Source organism: Malaclemys terrapin, chromosome 3 (genome assembly GCF_027887155.1).
Source record: "Malaclemys terrapin pileata isolate rMalTer1 chromosome 3, rMalTer1.hap1, whole genome shotgun sequence".
In the NCBI taxonomy this organism is placed as follows: Eukaryota; Metazoa; Chordata; order Testudines; family Emydidae; genus Malaclemys; species Malaclemys terrapin.
In genome coordinates, this window is record NC_071507.1 from 104,229,131 (window position 1) to 104,244,341 (window position 15,211).

The following is a 15,211-nucleotide window of genomic DNA, read 5'->3' on the forward strand; positions in this document are numbered from 1 at the left end:
CAACCCCTTCAAGATCCTGAGAGATACTTTTATCAGGTTGTGTCTAATGCTATCAGGACAAACTCATCCTTGGTCCAAGCCAGTTATTCCAGGAAAGATCCAGGGTTGAATCTGGCACTTTGTCACTTGCCAGTAGTGTTTCTCCCAAAATTAATTTTATTTTGTAAGAAAACTAAAGTAGCTGGTAAAATATCCTGATATAAATCCCTTCCCTCCCCCGCCTTTTCTGAAATTCTAATCTCTGCTCTTGCTCACTCTGCCAAATGAAAATCCATGCCCCTCTCTTAATTAACTTTCCATTGTGGATTATTCCATCGAGGGAATTGAGATCTTAATTGTCATGTCCTCTGTCTTGTTCTGCTGTGTGTCTTCATCCAAATCCTTCCTGTACTTTACAAATCAGATGTGACTCTTTTCTCACTGTGAAGGGGATTTATGTGGGTAATTCCTCTTTAGAGTTAATGGGAAATCCCCCAAACACAAGATTAGGCTCATTTACGTAGCAGGTAGTTTCAGTTATAAAAGTCATCTGAATTTCCCTTTTTGATGCTCGTGTATTAGCAGATTGAAGCCTAGGAAAAATTCTGGCAGATACAGGCACTACTCTGTTTCCATGCATCACAGCAGTGCATATGACACCCTGATTTTAGTGGCTCTGTGGCACACAGACTTATTTTCCTGGTTCCCCTGAAAGCAATTACTTCTCTTGGTTATTTCAATGAGGGCTGTATAAACCCTTCTAGCTATTTCTATAAGTAAGGGACTCTCACACAGGATGAAATTTTGCCATTACTGATCAAATATGGGCTGGGTTGGCAAGGAGAAACTGAGCAGTGTGACCTTTGTTTGTGGCCCAGCCATCCTGCGTGCTTGGACAGGATGCATCACAGTAGGCATATCTTCTTATTGATGAAAAAAAATATTTTCCCCCCAGCTAACATACTGCAGTCAGCACAGCACTAATCTTGCTATAAGCCTGGTCATGCTTTGTTGAGACCATGTTAAACAGGTGATTTCAGCAAACTCACCCCTTTATGCTCTTTTAAGTCTTAGGTAGGAGTATTGCCCTGCTACTGCACAAGAGCAGGGGGAAGAAATATGCCGGTGCCTGCTTTCCCGTGCCTTTAAGTGAACCCATGCAACATAGAGCAGAAATTGGCCCTTACTATGTACTCAGCAAAATACTGTTTGGCCTGTACCTTGCTAGCGACAATACTAGACTCATACTGATGGGTGTTGATATCTTCTGCTGTTCCCCTTCTGTTGTCTGTCCATCCACAGTCTGTATAGTGTCAAATAGCCATAGTAGAAAAATTAACCAATGGTAGGGAGGACTTCTGTGCTGCTCAGAAAAATCTTTGGCCTAAAACTGAAGTGGATTTTAGCCTTTTAATTAGTGCTTGTGTGATAAATGAATGGGGGGGGTCCCTTTTATGGACACCCAGCCAACCAGTTAGCTATAAAACACCTGTTAATAGCTGTTCTCTACTTGCTTTACCAGTAAAGGGTTAAAAAGTCCATAGGTAAAAGGAAGGGAGTGGGCACCTGACCGAAAGAGCCAATGGGAAGGCTAGAACTTTTTAAAATTGAGAAAAAAAACTTCCCCTTTGTCTATCTGTGTTGTTCTCCCAGAGAGCAGGGATAGGGCTGGAACTAAGCTGTAAAAAGCTTTGGGCCAGGTATGAAAAATCATCAGATCATACCTAGAAACTACTCATTTGAAACCCCAGATATGTAAGTAGATCAGGAAATGTCTAGGAAGACGCAATTAGGTTTATATCTTTTATTTCTTTATGGCTTGTGGACTCCTCTATGCTAACCCCAAATGCTTTTGTTTTGCTTGTAGCCTTTAAGTTGGACCTCAAGAAAACCATTCTTGATGCTTAATTATTGTATTTGCTCTTTTTAAATCTACCAATAGCCTAAGTTTTCAGATGTATTTTTCTTTGTTTGTTTTTAATAAAATTTACCTTTTTTAAAAACAGAATTGGATTTTTGTATACTAAGAGGTTTGTGCATGTTGTTTAATTAGCTGGTGGCAACAGCCAATTTCCTTTGTTTTTTTTCTCAGCTCTTCCCTGGAGCGGGGGGTGAAAGGGCTTGAGGGTACCCCACATGAAGGAATTCCCAAGTGCACCTTCCTGGGTTCTCAAAGGGTTTTTTTGCACTTGGGTGGTGGCAGCATCTACCCATCCAAGGTCAGAAAAAAGGTCTAACCTTGGGAGTTTAATATAAGCCTGGAGTGTCTAGTATTAATTTTTAGAATCCTTGAGGGCCCCCACCTTCTACACTCGAAGTGTCAGAGTGGGGAATCAGCCTTGACAGCTTGTATAAAGAAAAAGTCCTGGTTACAGAGCTTGTAATCTTTAAAGGAACTGTCCTACCTCTTTTCTTTTTCATTGTCATAAAAGGTATTTTGACTTTTGTTACTTTTTTCAACGTCTTAAGCCTTGTCTACACTAGAGCTGCTTTATAGCTATACTGGCAGAGCCCCCAACTGTAGATAGAGCCTATATCAACAGAAGGAGTATTTCTGTCAGCATAGTAACACCGTCTCCTCAAATGATGCTGGCAGAAGGAGTCTTCTCTCAGTATAGCTGTCACTACACTGGGGGTTTTACAGGCATAGCTCTGTCAGCTCCGAGGCAGGGGCGGGGTGGGGGGGAGGGAAGAGGGGTTCACATCCCTGACCGACATAGCTATACGCACAAAACTGTATAATAGATCTGGCCAATATCTTTCTATAGTCAGAATTCTGGGGGGTCCAGAAACCTAGTTCCTATAGAAGATATCTAGAGGCTAGGGACCCATCCAGAGACTTGCTGAGTGCCCTCAATTATTGTGTGCATGTTTTAAGAAATATGTGACTAATATATTTCTCCTTTTGAAATACGTGGAAAAGAAAGGACCACTGTGTGAAGATTCTGCTGTTTGTGAACAGTATATACTTTATTTTGCTTTTGATAACCGGGTGATATTCCCTGGAGCCAGTCTTCTGCAATTAACTTTAGCCTATGTTTAATCAAATTCCAAACAAGGTGGATGGGTTTGTCTCTAAGCACCTTCAGCTCAACATGCCTAAAAGCAAGCATGACAGTTATTTGGCAATTCACTATTACTATTTAAGTCTCCTTGATTTTATGGTTGGATTAACTTGTATCTCCCAGGACTCTGTTCCACAGCTATGATTCTTGTATTAGTGCAGAGTTATAGAGGGCAGCGGTGTCATCTTATTCAGTAATTCTATCAGGATAACCAGTGAGATGGTGGATTTTTATTTTGAAAATGTCATATTGGAGCTTTTTATTTTTAAAAAAAATGTTTGCTACATTGGTACGTAGCAGGGAAAACGTGATGCAGCAGCAGTTGGATGGATATTACTTACACTTATGTGTCTTTTTCAAAAAGAAAACCAATGCAGTGTAGGTTTAACAAAAGGCTGCTGCTTCAGGTTAAATTATGCAAGTGGACCCGGGTAGAAACCCTTGAATACATGCATTCCAGGCCGGACCATAGAAAATCAGAACTCCACCGAAGGTGGAGTGAGTAAGGAGAATGAATTCCTTCTTGAAAACCTAACTTAGATAGGGAGAAGCTTCTAATGTTATGATGGTGGGCCCAATCCTGCAAGCCTTACTCACATGAACAGTCCCACTGAGGGATTACTCAGATGGGTAACAGCTAGACCATCAGGCTGGGTCTAACGAATAATACACTAAAACAGCAAATGTAGTCCTATTAAACTGGAACATTGCTGACTGAAAAACTAGGATGCAAAAAATCTATGAGTAATACATACTTAAGACCAAAAATATTCTAAATTAAATGCAGTAAGTCAATATGATGAAGTATATTGGCTGCATCTTAAAAAGAAACCAGTTTTTGATGTATATAGCTAGGCTGTACAAGCATCGGAATGAACAGAAGATTGAACACTGTCAGAACAGAAATCAAATACCAATATAGCTGTGTGAAATTTGGATCTGTATTTTTAGGTACACACACCCACACACACATGCAGCCTCACTGGCTTATTCCTCTCCTCTAATACAGTCAGGGATGCCTCCAGCAGAAACATGAGACCAGGCACAATTCTAACCCAATTTACTTACACCACCCCAACTTAACTAGATACTGTATCATGCAACAGTTGATTTTTCCCCTCGTGACTCTAGCCTTCCTCTGTAGTCTCATAATTTTTCCTTAGGAACATAGGAATTGCTCTACTGGATTAAACCTGAGGTCCGTCTAGTTACCATCTTGTCTTTGAGAGCGGCCAGCTACGTGACTTAGAGGAAGGGGTAAGAACCCGGCCGTAGGCAGATATGGAATAATCTGTCTCTACTAGTTAAGAGATTGGTTTAAGTCGTGAGCATGAGGTTTAATATCCTCTCTAAAATTTTAATTATAATTTGATTAATTATTGTTGTGTTTTTTTTTTAAATACTCCATACATCAGTCCACTGTACAGGTACATCTTTCCTTACTCAGGAGGTAGATGATGTACAGGGTTCTTATCATTGTACCACCTCAGTATCCATCGCCTCGGTAATCTGGCTATCAAACCCATGTGCAACATCTGCCTCCAAATTTAAGACTGGACAATTTTACTGCTGGCTCACTACACAATCTCTCGTTTCAGATTCTTACCACATCCATCTGAGCCAATAGGTTATGTTAGCTCCAGAGGGGTCATGTGCCTATCTTCCCTTCTGACCTTCCCTGTCCTATCTTCTGTAAGCCCCCCAGGGCCTTGTTCTCTTCTGTAGCAACCTGACTCATTTCAGATACCCCACTCAAGTCTTGGAGTTTTTTAGGCATCTCTCCATTCTGAAATTCCTATTTGTTGCCTACAATGGTGGAAAATTCTCATTACAGAAACCTCTGCGAAAATGCTTATGTAGAACTTGCCTGCATTTTGGGCCAGGAAGCAACCAACCTGATGTGGGAACCAAGAAGGTACCTGGGCTTCCTCCCAACATGATTTCAGAGCTAAAGTGCTCAGTCCCAGCGTGGAGAACCCTTTCTGGATGGCAATGCACGGCCGGATTCTCCTATTTCCCTGAGAGGCACCAGAGAGGCAGTTCCATCAACATATGGAGGGACAAATAAGGCTTTAGTAGGCTGCATGCTATTTATTCTCACTTGTAAATGGAATAGTATATACAGCACATAGGGGCTTTGCTATGCTGTAGCATTAGGTTCCAGACAGCTGACCTAGGAATAGGACCTCCCACTTTTCCAATAAGATGTATCCCCTTTTCTCCATGCCCTCCTTTCCCACTTAATAGACCTACCTTTCTAGTCACTATGCAGTGATTGATATTGTCACAAAAAATTAATGTCACCATGTCCTTGAATACCCCAGAGCTTCCCAACCACTACTCATTCCTGAAAAGTGACTGTCCAGTGATAACAGATTTTGAGAAAGCTAGTTTAAATTATTCCCTAAACAGACCAAAATGCACACCACAATGAACTTTAATTTAAACCATTAAAAAAAAAAACGCACACAGTTAGCTTTCTGGAATTTATTTCTTTTTTTAATACAGAGAAAATGCAACAAAAAAATCCTATAACACCACACGCAAACAATATCATAACCAATTATTTTAATGTCATCAACATTCATTTGCTATGTACATACTCTTCCCTCTGCAAAAGTGCATTCTAGAAACCTTTACTGACAAGTTGTTGTTGTTTTTTTAAATGGTTTTATTGGTGACATCACAATGTATTTGTCCATGGTTACCTGATACAGTAAAGTGAGCAGTATAAAACTAAAGAAACTGGGTTAAATGTCTCCCTCTTGTCAGAATACATTTACTGAAATTTACTTATTCTTCCAATTAAACCACCTTAGAAATTCATTTTTATAGACTAATTACTACTAGACAAATAAATGCAAATTCTGTATTTTTAGCTTAATAGGGTACAAAGTACTTGATTTTTTAAAATGGCTTTGTAGCAGCAGATAGAACAAGAATTTCACCCAGTTCATGTTGGAAGATATCACACATTTTAGTATGTAAAATTATCTGGTTTTGTTAATTACATGTACCAAAATCTGGTTTTAGAAGTCCTATTGATGGAAAAAATAATTTGCATATATGCAATGTAAAATCTATCTGAATGCAAGCATCTCCTTTGGAAAGTTCATTCGGAGATTGTAGATATAAAGAGTACATGTCCTCACTATGCACAGGAGTAACATGCGTATAGAGTGAGCAGAATCAACACCCAAAATTCAATGGACTGTATTATGGCTTAAGAATGCATGTTTCACATGCATCACTTTAAGCAGACCACAGTGGAGGGAAAGGGGGACAGGGAGGACGACTTGAGCCAGACACTCAAAGCAACCAGCTTTTTAAACTAGACAAATTGTTTCCTAGTTGAAACATTTAAAAGCTCAAGACATTTTCCACCCCTCACCAAGATGCAAAGCAAATCAATGTAAGTTTCCAGTTTAATTCTTAATGTGTATTTTAAAAGCTAGCATTGGATCCCAACCCTGTAATTGGATCCTTGCACATGTGCAGAGCCCAGTTGAAGTTTGCATGGGAAAAAAGGGTCTGCCTGGACAGACTAGATTGCAAGACTGAGGTCTTAGTTGGTATGTTAAGCAAATACACCTTTAGGTAACGTAACTTGAGATCCAGTTCTCACTATCATCAAGAAGCACAAAAAGCATTTTCTTCAAATTAGGGACAATTTACTTTGCAGGGGAAGGTAAGAGGAATATTTTTATAGTTCAGTTGGCTTTCAATAAGGATACTGTACTTCTTACCCATGTGATGCTAACACCCACCTGAAAGTTGTATTTTTATAAGAAAATAGGCATTGTTTCAAGCAGTAACATCGATGCATTCAATAGCAAAATAAAAAGTTTCTCAAGACTTAAATTGTTTTATTTTCTTGGACAGTGTTGCACCTACAGTCCTCTAAACACTTTCTTTCGAGACAAGCTTAAACATGCTTTATCCCATCACACTGTTTGTTGAGTTCTTGGCACTGCTTTGCAGATACTGTAGTCTTTGTCATACCTTTATCCTTTTTAAAAAATGGCCAAAGTCATATTTTGCCTGTACTCATACTACAGATTGTCATACATAAATTAAGCCATTGAATGAAAGGTTTATTAACTAGAATATTTAGGAAAGCCCCAAAGAAACCAAGATTCTGATTCTCCACTCCCTTGCATAGTCATTTACACCTTTGCAAAGTGAGTGAAAAGCAGGTATAGCATGCTACCATTCTCATTTTCTTTGATACCCACTTTGCACTGGTATAAATGACCACCTGAGACTCAAGGCAGAGAAGAATCAGGCCCAAATATTGAATGATACAGCAATCCCCAAGTGCCCTTTGTTCCTCCCCTTATGTTTAAAGCAGTTTAATCATTGCAACATGATTTTAGATCACTAAGATGGGTGCAGTAGACTATATTTACAATCAAATCAGTTAAAAGAGATTTTGATAATGCTTTCCGGCACACATGCTAGATCATTTGAAAAATAACTAAATACTTAGTCATTGAGTGCACAGGTGACGCCTGTGTATCAAAATACAGTCTACATGTCTTGAGGGCTTGTCTTCACTGCAGAGTTAACTTGAATTATAACTCTAGACCCATCCACCCACAAACCCTTAACTCAAATGCTTTTAACTCAAGTTGGCTGGCCTGTCAAGGGATTCAGGCTACAGCTCAAGTTAGCACAACACCTCAGCTGCTAACACAACCTTTCTGCAGCTCAAGTTATATTCTGCAGAGTGGCTTCTCTCACTCGAGTGAGGCTAACTTGAAAGGAGAAAACTCTGCCATGAAGACAGTGGTCTTGTCTACAATACAGAGCCTTTATCAGTCATAGCCATGCTAGCAAAGAACCCTACTGGAGATGGAGCACGAGGAAAAAAAGACATCCTGCCAGCGTAGCTACACCACCTTCCCGAACTCCCTGAAGGCCACTTCTGTTGGTACAGCGTCTACCCTGGTTGTTTTGCCAGCATAGTTATGTCGGCTACGGGTGTGTGTGTGTGTGTGTGTGTGTGTGAGTGAGATTCCTCCCTCCCCCATATTACTAGCCAACATAGCTATATCAACAAAACTTTATAGCGTTGTTGTCCAAGCCATAGCCTCATGAAAGGAAAAATATGCATTGAGTTTCTTTGTGAACACAAAATCAGTCACTAAATAATCTGGGCACGGAGTTCAAGTACCAGGTATATGGTATTTTTAAAAAAAAAAAAACAGGTAGAAAACAGTCAATACAGTAGGTCACCAGTTTTCTTTTGTTTCTCTCCCACTTTGGTTGCATGTTTTTTGCATTCTTTTATAGGATATGCAGAATATCAAAGCCATTTTAAATTCATACTTGCAATAAACATTAACAATTATAATCTGGGGAACCCATATTTTGTTGTATAAATAGTGTCTTACCACTTAAATACTGTTAGTTTTTTTAATGTGATAACAGATACCATAGTGATGAATGTGGTATGAAGAAAACTTAGATTGATCTTGAGGAGTCAAGTAATAGACTTTTTATTTTTAAATTCTTGCACAGAAGAAAAATAGGGAAACAAAAAGAGAACATTGGCAAACTATGGAGACAACCCCTCTGATACCAATTCATTATCTGGTATAGTCTATTACGTGTGGGAATGTAAAGAGGAATTACACTCAACTTTTTTAAAATACACATCATTTCCAAGTCCTCAGAATCAATTGGACAATATCTGGATTTACATATTTTTGAAAGACTAAGGTGCAGTGGCTATTTCAGCAAATGTACTAAACTTTATTTGAAATAAAGTCATGATGCATTCTCATACTAATATGGCACAAATACCTCACAGTGCTCACAGATCTGACTCAGCCCAGATCATATTTTTCAAGATCCTCTTTACAAGTCAGTCATACCAGCCTCAGGCATGCTGTCTAAAGTTCCAACCGCCCCACACATGTGCGCACACACACACACACACACACACCCCCACCCCTTCATAACTGGTTTGCAATGGACCATATCTTCCTTTATGTTCCTTCTGTGCATCACAACAAAGTTCTAAAAATATTTGCAAAGCAAATAACTTTAAATAAAATGTATTAAAATCAAGCTTGTTTTTGTATAAACAATTGACCTGACTGCTAAAATTACAACACTGGTGGAAACAGTACTATCTCCATACAATCTGTCAGTGAGGGTAACTCATATGAAATATATACTGCAGGAAGACACCATGCCAAAAAAGATTTTCAGGTAACGTTTTCTGGCACAGATTTACATTCACTCGTCACAATATTTTAGTTTACCCAATTCTGGGAATCTGAAAGCAGACCAGCTAATATAATTTAAGATTTTTTTTAGGTCTAATCCTGCTCCCATTGAAGTCAATGATAAAGATCCTAAAGAATTCAGTGGTAACAAGATTGGGTCCTTCATGAAGATTTCCCCTCTCACCAAGCCCTAAGGGTGGTGGGCCCACAAAATCTTCCATTTCCAAATGGGGCTCATCCTGTTTTCTAAAAACCTTTCCACCCCTTTAAGCTCTTCTGTGATGATACAAAAATTAAAACCAAACCATTTAAGCTGAAATTTCCCCCACTCTTGGCATTAGTTGGCTTGCCTCCACCCTTTGCTGAAATCTTGTCAGGAGGACCAGGTCTTAGTAACACGTATATACATATTAATATTATATGTACATAGACACACAAAGAAGCTGCTCTTTCAGTTAGAAAAGAAATTAATTTTGTCACAGAATGGATCCTATAAAAAGGTGTCTAATAAAGTAGTAATACCTATAAAATAGCTATTACTAAAGCAAAGCTTTCGTCAATAAGCCTCCAAAACTTTAAATGAAGAGAATGGCTTCACAAAGTGGTAGTCTAGATTTCCACAGTGCGGGCACTGCTGGACGTTGCTGTATTCAGAGAAATACTGCATCCCAATCCGTACATCTATTACTGGCTTTCCACAGTGCTTACAGTTCAGTCGAGCCTGTCAAAAAGTAGACAGAAACACCTTGAAACATTCCAATTTGCTTCCAACCTTGCCACAGAAAAAGAGAATGTGTCTCACACAGTCCATTCCTCTTTCCTAAGGACAGGCTTGATTAAGAAAGTATAACTTATGAGATTTGATGGCAAGGGCCACTATTTAACTGGAATGACAACTTCCTTAACTGGAATGCCTTCAGGTGATTTGGCAAAAGTACTGAACAGCCTCAACTCCCACTGAAACCCCTTGCAATATTGAGCCCTAAGTGATAATCAAATAGGTAACTCATCTGTCGTGCTGATGGTAACCTGTCTCCTTAGATAAGGCTTCAAATGTTGCTTCAATTCCTCCTTCCAAGCAAGTTTTTTCATCAGGCTGGCATTATCACATGACTTTCCAGATTTTTGGTGGACTAATTTAAGGGTAAAATTAACAAGAGTGCCTAAGTTCCATTTTCAAAAGTGACTGAGGTGCCTAACTTATTTAGGCACTTTTGAAAATTTTACCCTGTGTGCATTTCAGTTGGGAGCGGAGGTGCCGGGGAGAACTGTTGAGGCATGATGTATTTACCTTAACTCTTTAGTGAACCAGCATGTTTAGACTAAGTAAAGCACAGCAATGACAGAAGCAAGAAAAATTTCAGATAACATAGCATTATGACTCATTTGGTCAGAGACCATCTAGCAGGGCATCCCAACTGAGCAGTCTGTGCTAGTAAGTTCTATAAGGTGCCACAGGACTCTTTTCCACTTCATACAGCAGCTATAGTTAGGATATATGAACTGAAGCATAGGAATAAGCAAGTTCTGCTAATTGAGTTTTTGTAAATTAACATTCTAGAAAATCTATAAAAAGTACATTATATGTTTGCACATATTGACCTGTATGGATGTTATTAATGAACTTCTGAATTCACACTTGAGACATTAGGACAAATAGTGACTTTTTTCCCATATGAAAATGAAATATAGTGCTACCTTTGACTCCTAATACTGAGAGGAATTCAGTTCTGACTGGTCATCCATGCAGAATCCAAATGTATAAGTACATATGTTGGTTTTGTGTTTATTAATCCCTAAAATAAAACTCAAATCCTTCACACCATTATTGCTGTTATGTGCCATAACTTGTTAACTTAAACACTAAAGTAAAAAAGAAAAGGAATTTTTAAGTCTGTGCCATACAATTCTTAATCTACATGGTTAAAATCTATTATTGTGATGCTGTTTAGACTTCTTATATTTAAACATAATCTGATTATGCTGCATATCAGCATTTTAATCTTTATGGATTAATAATAATAATAATAATAATAATAATGGAGATATCCCATCTCCTAGAACTGGAAGGGACCTTGAAAGGTCATCGAGTCCAGCCCCCTGCCTTCACTAGCAGGACCAAGTACTGATTTTGCCCCAGATTCCCAAGTGGCCCCCTCAAGGATTGAACTCACAACCCTGGGTTTAGCAGGCCAATGCTCAAACCACTGAGCTATAGATTTACAGGTTATGGTATTTCAGCATCATGACGTGGTATTACATCATGCATAATACTTTAAAAATATATTTAAACATTGACAACCTATGTAAGAGCTACATATTACTATAGTACAGCAATATAGTATACAAAGTATTTTACAAATTCCAATTAGACAGGACCTTGCCTTGAGGAGTCAACATTATTTGGATAGATGAGAACCAAAGTGAAATGCAAGGGTGAGAACAGACAGAGCCATCAGCAACAGAAGGCTGGGTAAAATATGTGAATCTTAAGGAGAGATTTGGGTGTGCAAAAATGCAGGCCACTTGACAAAAATAAAACAGCAGGCTGTTGCAAGCACAGCAGGCAATGTGCAAAAGACAGACTCAAGAGTGGGTGGAAAGAAGATAAGCAGAGAATAGAGTCCATGATGGAGGGTAGGAGGAAACAAGGGCTAATAAGTATGGAGGCAGGGTCTGAGCTGCAAGAGCCTTAGCATGACAGCCTAACGGGTGCTTCTGAACATAAACAACATCTCAAAAGAACAGTAATGATCTTCAATAAAAGATCTTCCATGATTTTTGCTTGCAAAAAACAATTCACTTATGTACAACTGAGGTTGAGAGGGCATTAAAAGCCAGTGTCTGATCTGCTTGGAAGCTAAAGATTCCAAAGCATTCTTTGATAGAACATGCATTTGCAATATCTCCTTGGCCAAAGTTTCACTTTGTCCATCACTGTTGTGCTCTGAGATTTTTTGGAATAAGGTACCAAATGCTACTTTTCAGTTAAAATAATTTAAGGCAATTCAGATTTAGTTTACATAATATATCTTAACTCTGCCCCTTTGCACACATGCTTTACAATAGGGTCTTCTGTTACATGGTCGTACTATACACCTGTAGGTGCAGTAGCAAAAATGAACATATCTAATAATTTAGGTGACTGAAAACTAATAATTTCATATTCTATTATATTGAATTGCTTACCAACTACTTTCACACTGCCCACTGATCATATAAATAAGACTCTTGTAATATTCACACATAAGGAACAAGAATTAAGATGGAAGTTGAAACAATCTAAATTGCCTGATTTTTGCAAGCTCAAAATGTCAACCTTAATACTGCATTTAAAAAAAAAACCTTCCTTTTAAAGAGAGGCTCACAATTTAAGAAGTGCACAAAACTGTGAGGTAACACTCTTCATTGTAGATACTACTATGGAAATCAATTAACTACAGAGCTTGATGTTTACTCATCTTCTACAGCAGCAGCAACTCCCTTCTTCTTATCACATACTATTGTTTATTTTTCATTTTAAACTATATACATTAGTAATGAGAGCTAATGAACATTTGCATTCTGACAAAGTTTCTTTGATTGCAAGGTCTCCAGGGCAAGGACAGTCTCTCCTCTACAGAGATAAGCAACTTGTTGGTACTTAATAATAATAATACATAGAGCTTGCAAAACTTGATAAAGACATTGCCCAGGAAAGAAAGGTAACTGAGTAAACAATTAATGAAGGTGTATCCCCATTTGTGAGGAATGTATCTAAATACAATAGAGTTACTTATTGAACTGACTCAACCTGTTGTTTTTTTCCTGTTTGCAGTACAGACTAATCCAATCATTCCCCTAGCACTTGCTTAGTGTGACTCCTATAATGAATCAATGGAGTATCACTTATACCGCTACTGGATCATCATTTGAGCGTTACACCAGAAATTAACATTTTATGAACTACTGCCCACTGCTGCAAAGTGTTGAGCATCTCCAATCCATCTAATCACTTAACCAGCCGTTAATCTGCAACAACTGCACCTTCAAACAGCAAGAGTCTGAGCATTCTGTCCCCTACATGAGATTTTCTCCACCTAAGGTACAAACTGGACTACAGTCAAGTCAAAACCAAGGTTCTTTAAAATTTGAAGATTTGCAGGATAACATCACTACATTCATACTGAAGATTAAAGAGAAAGGGGAATTCTTTAAGCAAAAAAATTTCTAAGAGTGTCCATTACTTTTTGCCTTTTCGCAGGCCTACCCCTTGATAAAACAGCCATAGTTCAAACAACTGACCAGGCCTTGGACTAAAAGTGCTATTTTAACAGTAACTGCAGTTTTGCTACTACATTGCTATAATCCCAAAATGAATCGTGATGCAAAAGCTTGATGTGCATGAGATACTTTGTTGTGATTATCCAATCTAAGCAGCAAGGTTTAATGCATTTTAAATTATTTTAAAATGCATCTTAGTTCTATCCCCTGCACCAATGGTTTACATTAATTTGTGTCTAATTTTTTTTAACCTCCTGTTTCTGCAGACACCTGCGCACTATAATTTCATAGATTTTAAGACAAGAAGGGGACCATTAGATCATCTAGTCTGGCCTCCGGTATGTGATGCTGGTTTGTGCTCTTAAACTAGGGGATTTCAGGGGGGGCTGGAGGAAGGAGAGAAAATAGACACAAACACTTTTGCTTTGTTTACCTTCACCTTATTATGCATAATACTAACCTGACAACAGGGAGAGGCTGCCAGAATATCATAGGTATACATGGTTCCCAGTTGATGCCAGCTTCCATCCCATCGGGACTTGCACTTAATGCAGATAATTTTGTGAACTCCTTCTAAGCAGTCAACACAAACAGCATAGAGGTGCATAAGCCTTCCTGTGGACAGGAAACACATTCCTTAAGGAAAGGAGACATTATCCAAAAGGTTTAAGCAGACATTTCCTGTAATGTGCCATTTTGTCATTATACAAATAATAATTTTTAAGAAGGAGAATGACAAAGTACATAACGCTACTTTATAGACTGGCCCAAAATGTTTTCTAAAGGGGCAAAAAGGTCCCACTTTTAAATAAATAAATAAATAACCCAAAAGAGGGATGTCAGATCCTCAATTTTCTCTTTGCTGGAGGACTTTGGCAAAATACTAGGAGGACCTGGAAAGTGGTGTCACACCAACCTGATTCTCCAACTCCAATAATTCATCCACTCTCAATTCCCACCACAAGGAGGAAGAGTTGCAGCTCACTTGCCAGTCTGGTTTGACAATTATATTCAAGTCTGCCAAATATCTTGCCAAGATCTTCCAGCAAAGAGAAGGAAATAAGGACATGTAATTCCTAATGTGAGAAACCATAAAAAAGCAGAAAAGAGCAAAACTGCAACTCTGGGTTTTGCTTGGCAGTACAATTTAAGGCATGTGTATTTAAGACATAAGCAAATGATGCTTTAATGCACATTACTTTTTCAGATCTCAATACAAACTTCGAAATACCAGGCAGCATATTAGACACTTTCAATTCCAGTGTGAAGTGTTAAAATAACTCCCTCTCCCCCTCATATTTAATCACAGATTCCCTATGCAGGGGTGAATTGTCAAGAGTTGGATAAATTACACTGACTTCCATAGTTGTCAGACAGTTCAGACTTCAAGACTGAATATTTACTTTATAAAAACATGAACAGACTTATCAGTAGAGACTTACCCCAAGATACAGAATTCAGATGAGAAAATAAAAAGCTTCACACAAGTTTTGGGGATCCAGTATTTTGATCTGGGCTCATCCCATGTTATTGAACTGATGATTGGCTATTTAACTATGTACATACATACTATAATAAAAACCATCACCCTATATTTTACATTACTTGTATGCAAGAAAGTTATGATCTAATGTTCAACTACAAATACCATCTACAAAAGAGTTGTGC

At 38.4% G+C, this 15,211-nt stretch overlaps 1 protein-coding gene across 3 annotated transcripts in view; it reads right to left on the reverse strand.

Moving 5' to 3' along the window:
* HECA (hdc homolog, cell cycle regulator) overlaps window positions 1-15,211 on the reverse strand; it is a 99,169-nt gene that overhangs the window by 52,501 nt on the left and 31,457 nt on the right. The window contains exons 3-4 of one of the 3 annotated variants that reach the window (XM_054021435.1): window positions 14,004-14,179; window positions 5,517-10,001 (exon numbers count right to left, since the gene is read on the reverse strand). In XM_054021435.1, the coding sequence (XP_053877410.1) occupies window positions 9,837-10,001; window positions 14,004-14,179 (341 nt within the window). In that variant the 3' untranslated portion in view covers window positions 5,517-9,836. Of the gene's footprint in view, window positions 1-5,516; window positions 10,002-14,003; window positions 14,180-15,211 lie in introns of those variants that run through there. The other 2 variants (XM_054021437.1, XR_008444255.1) reach the window with 2 other exon arrangements.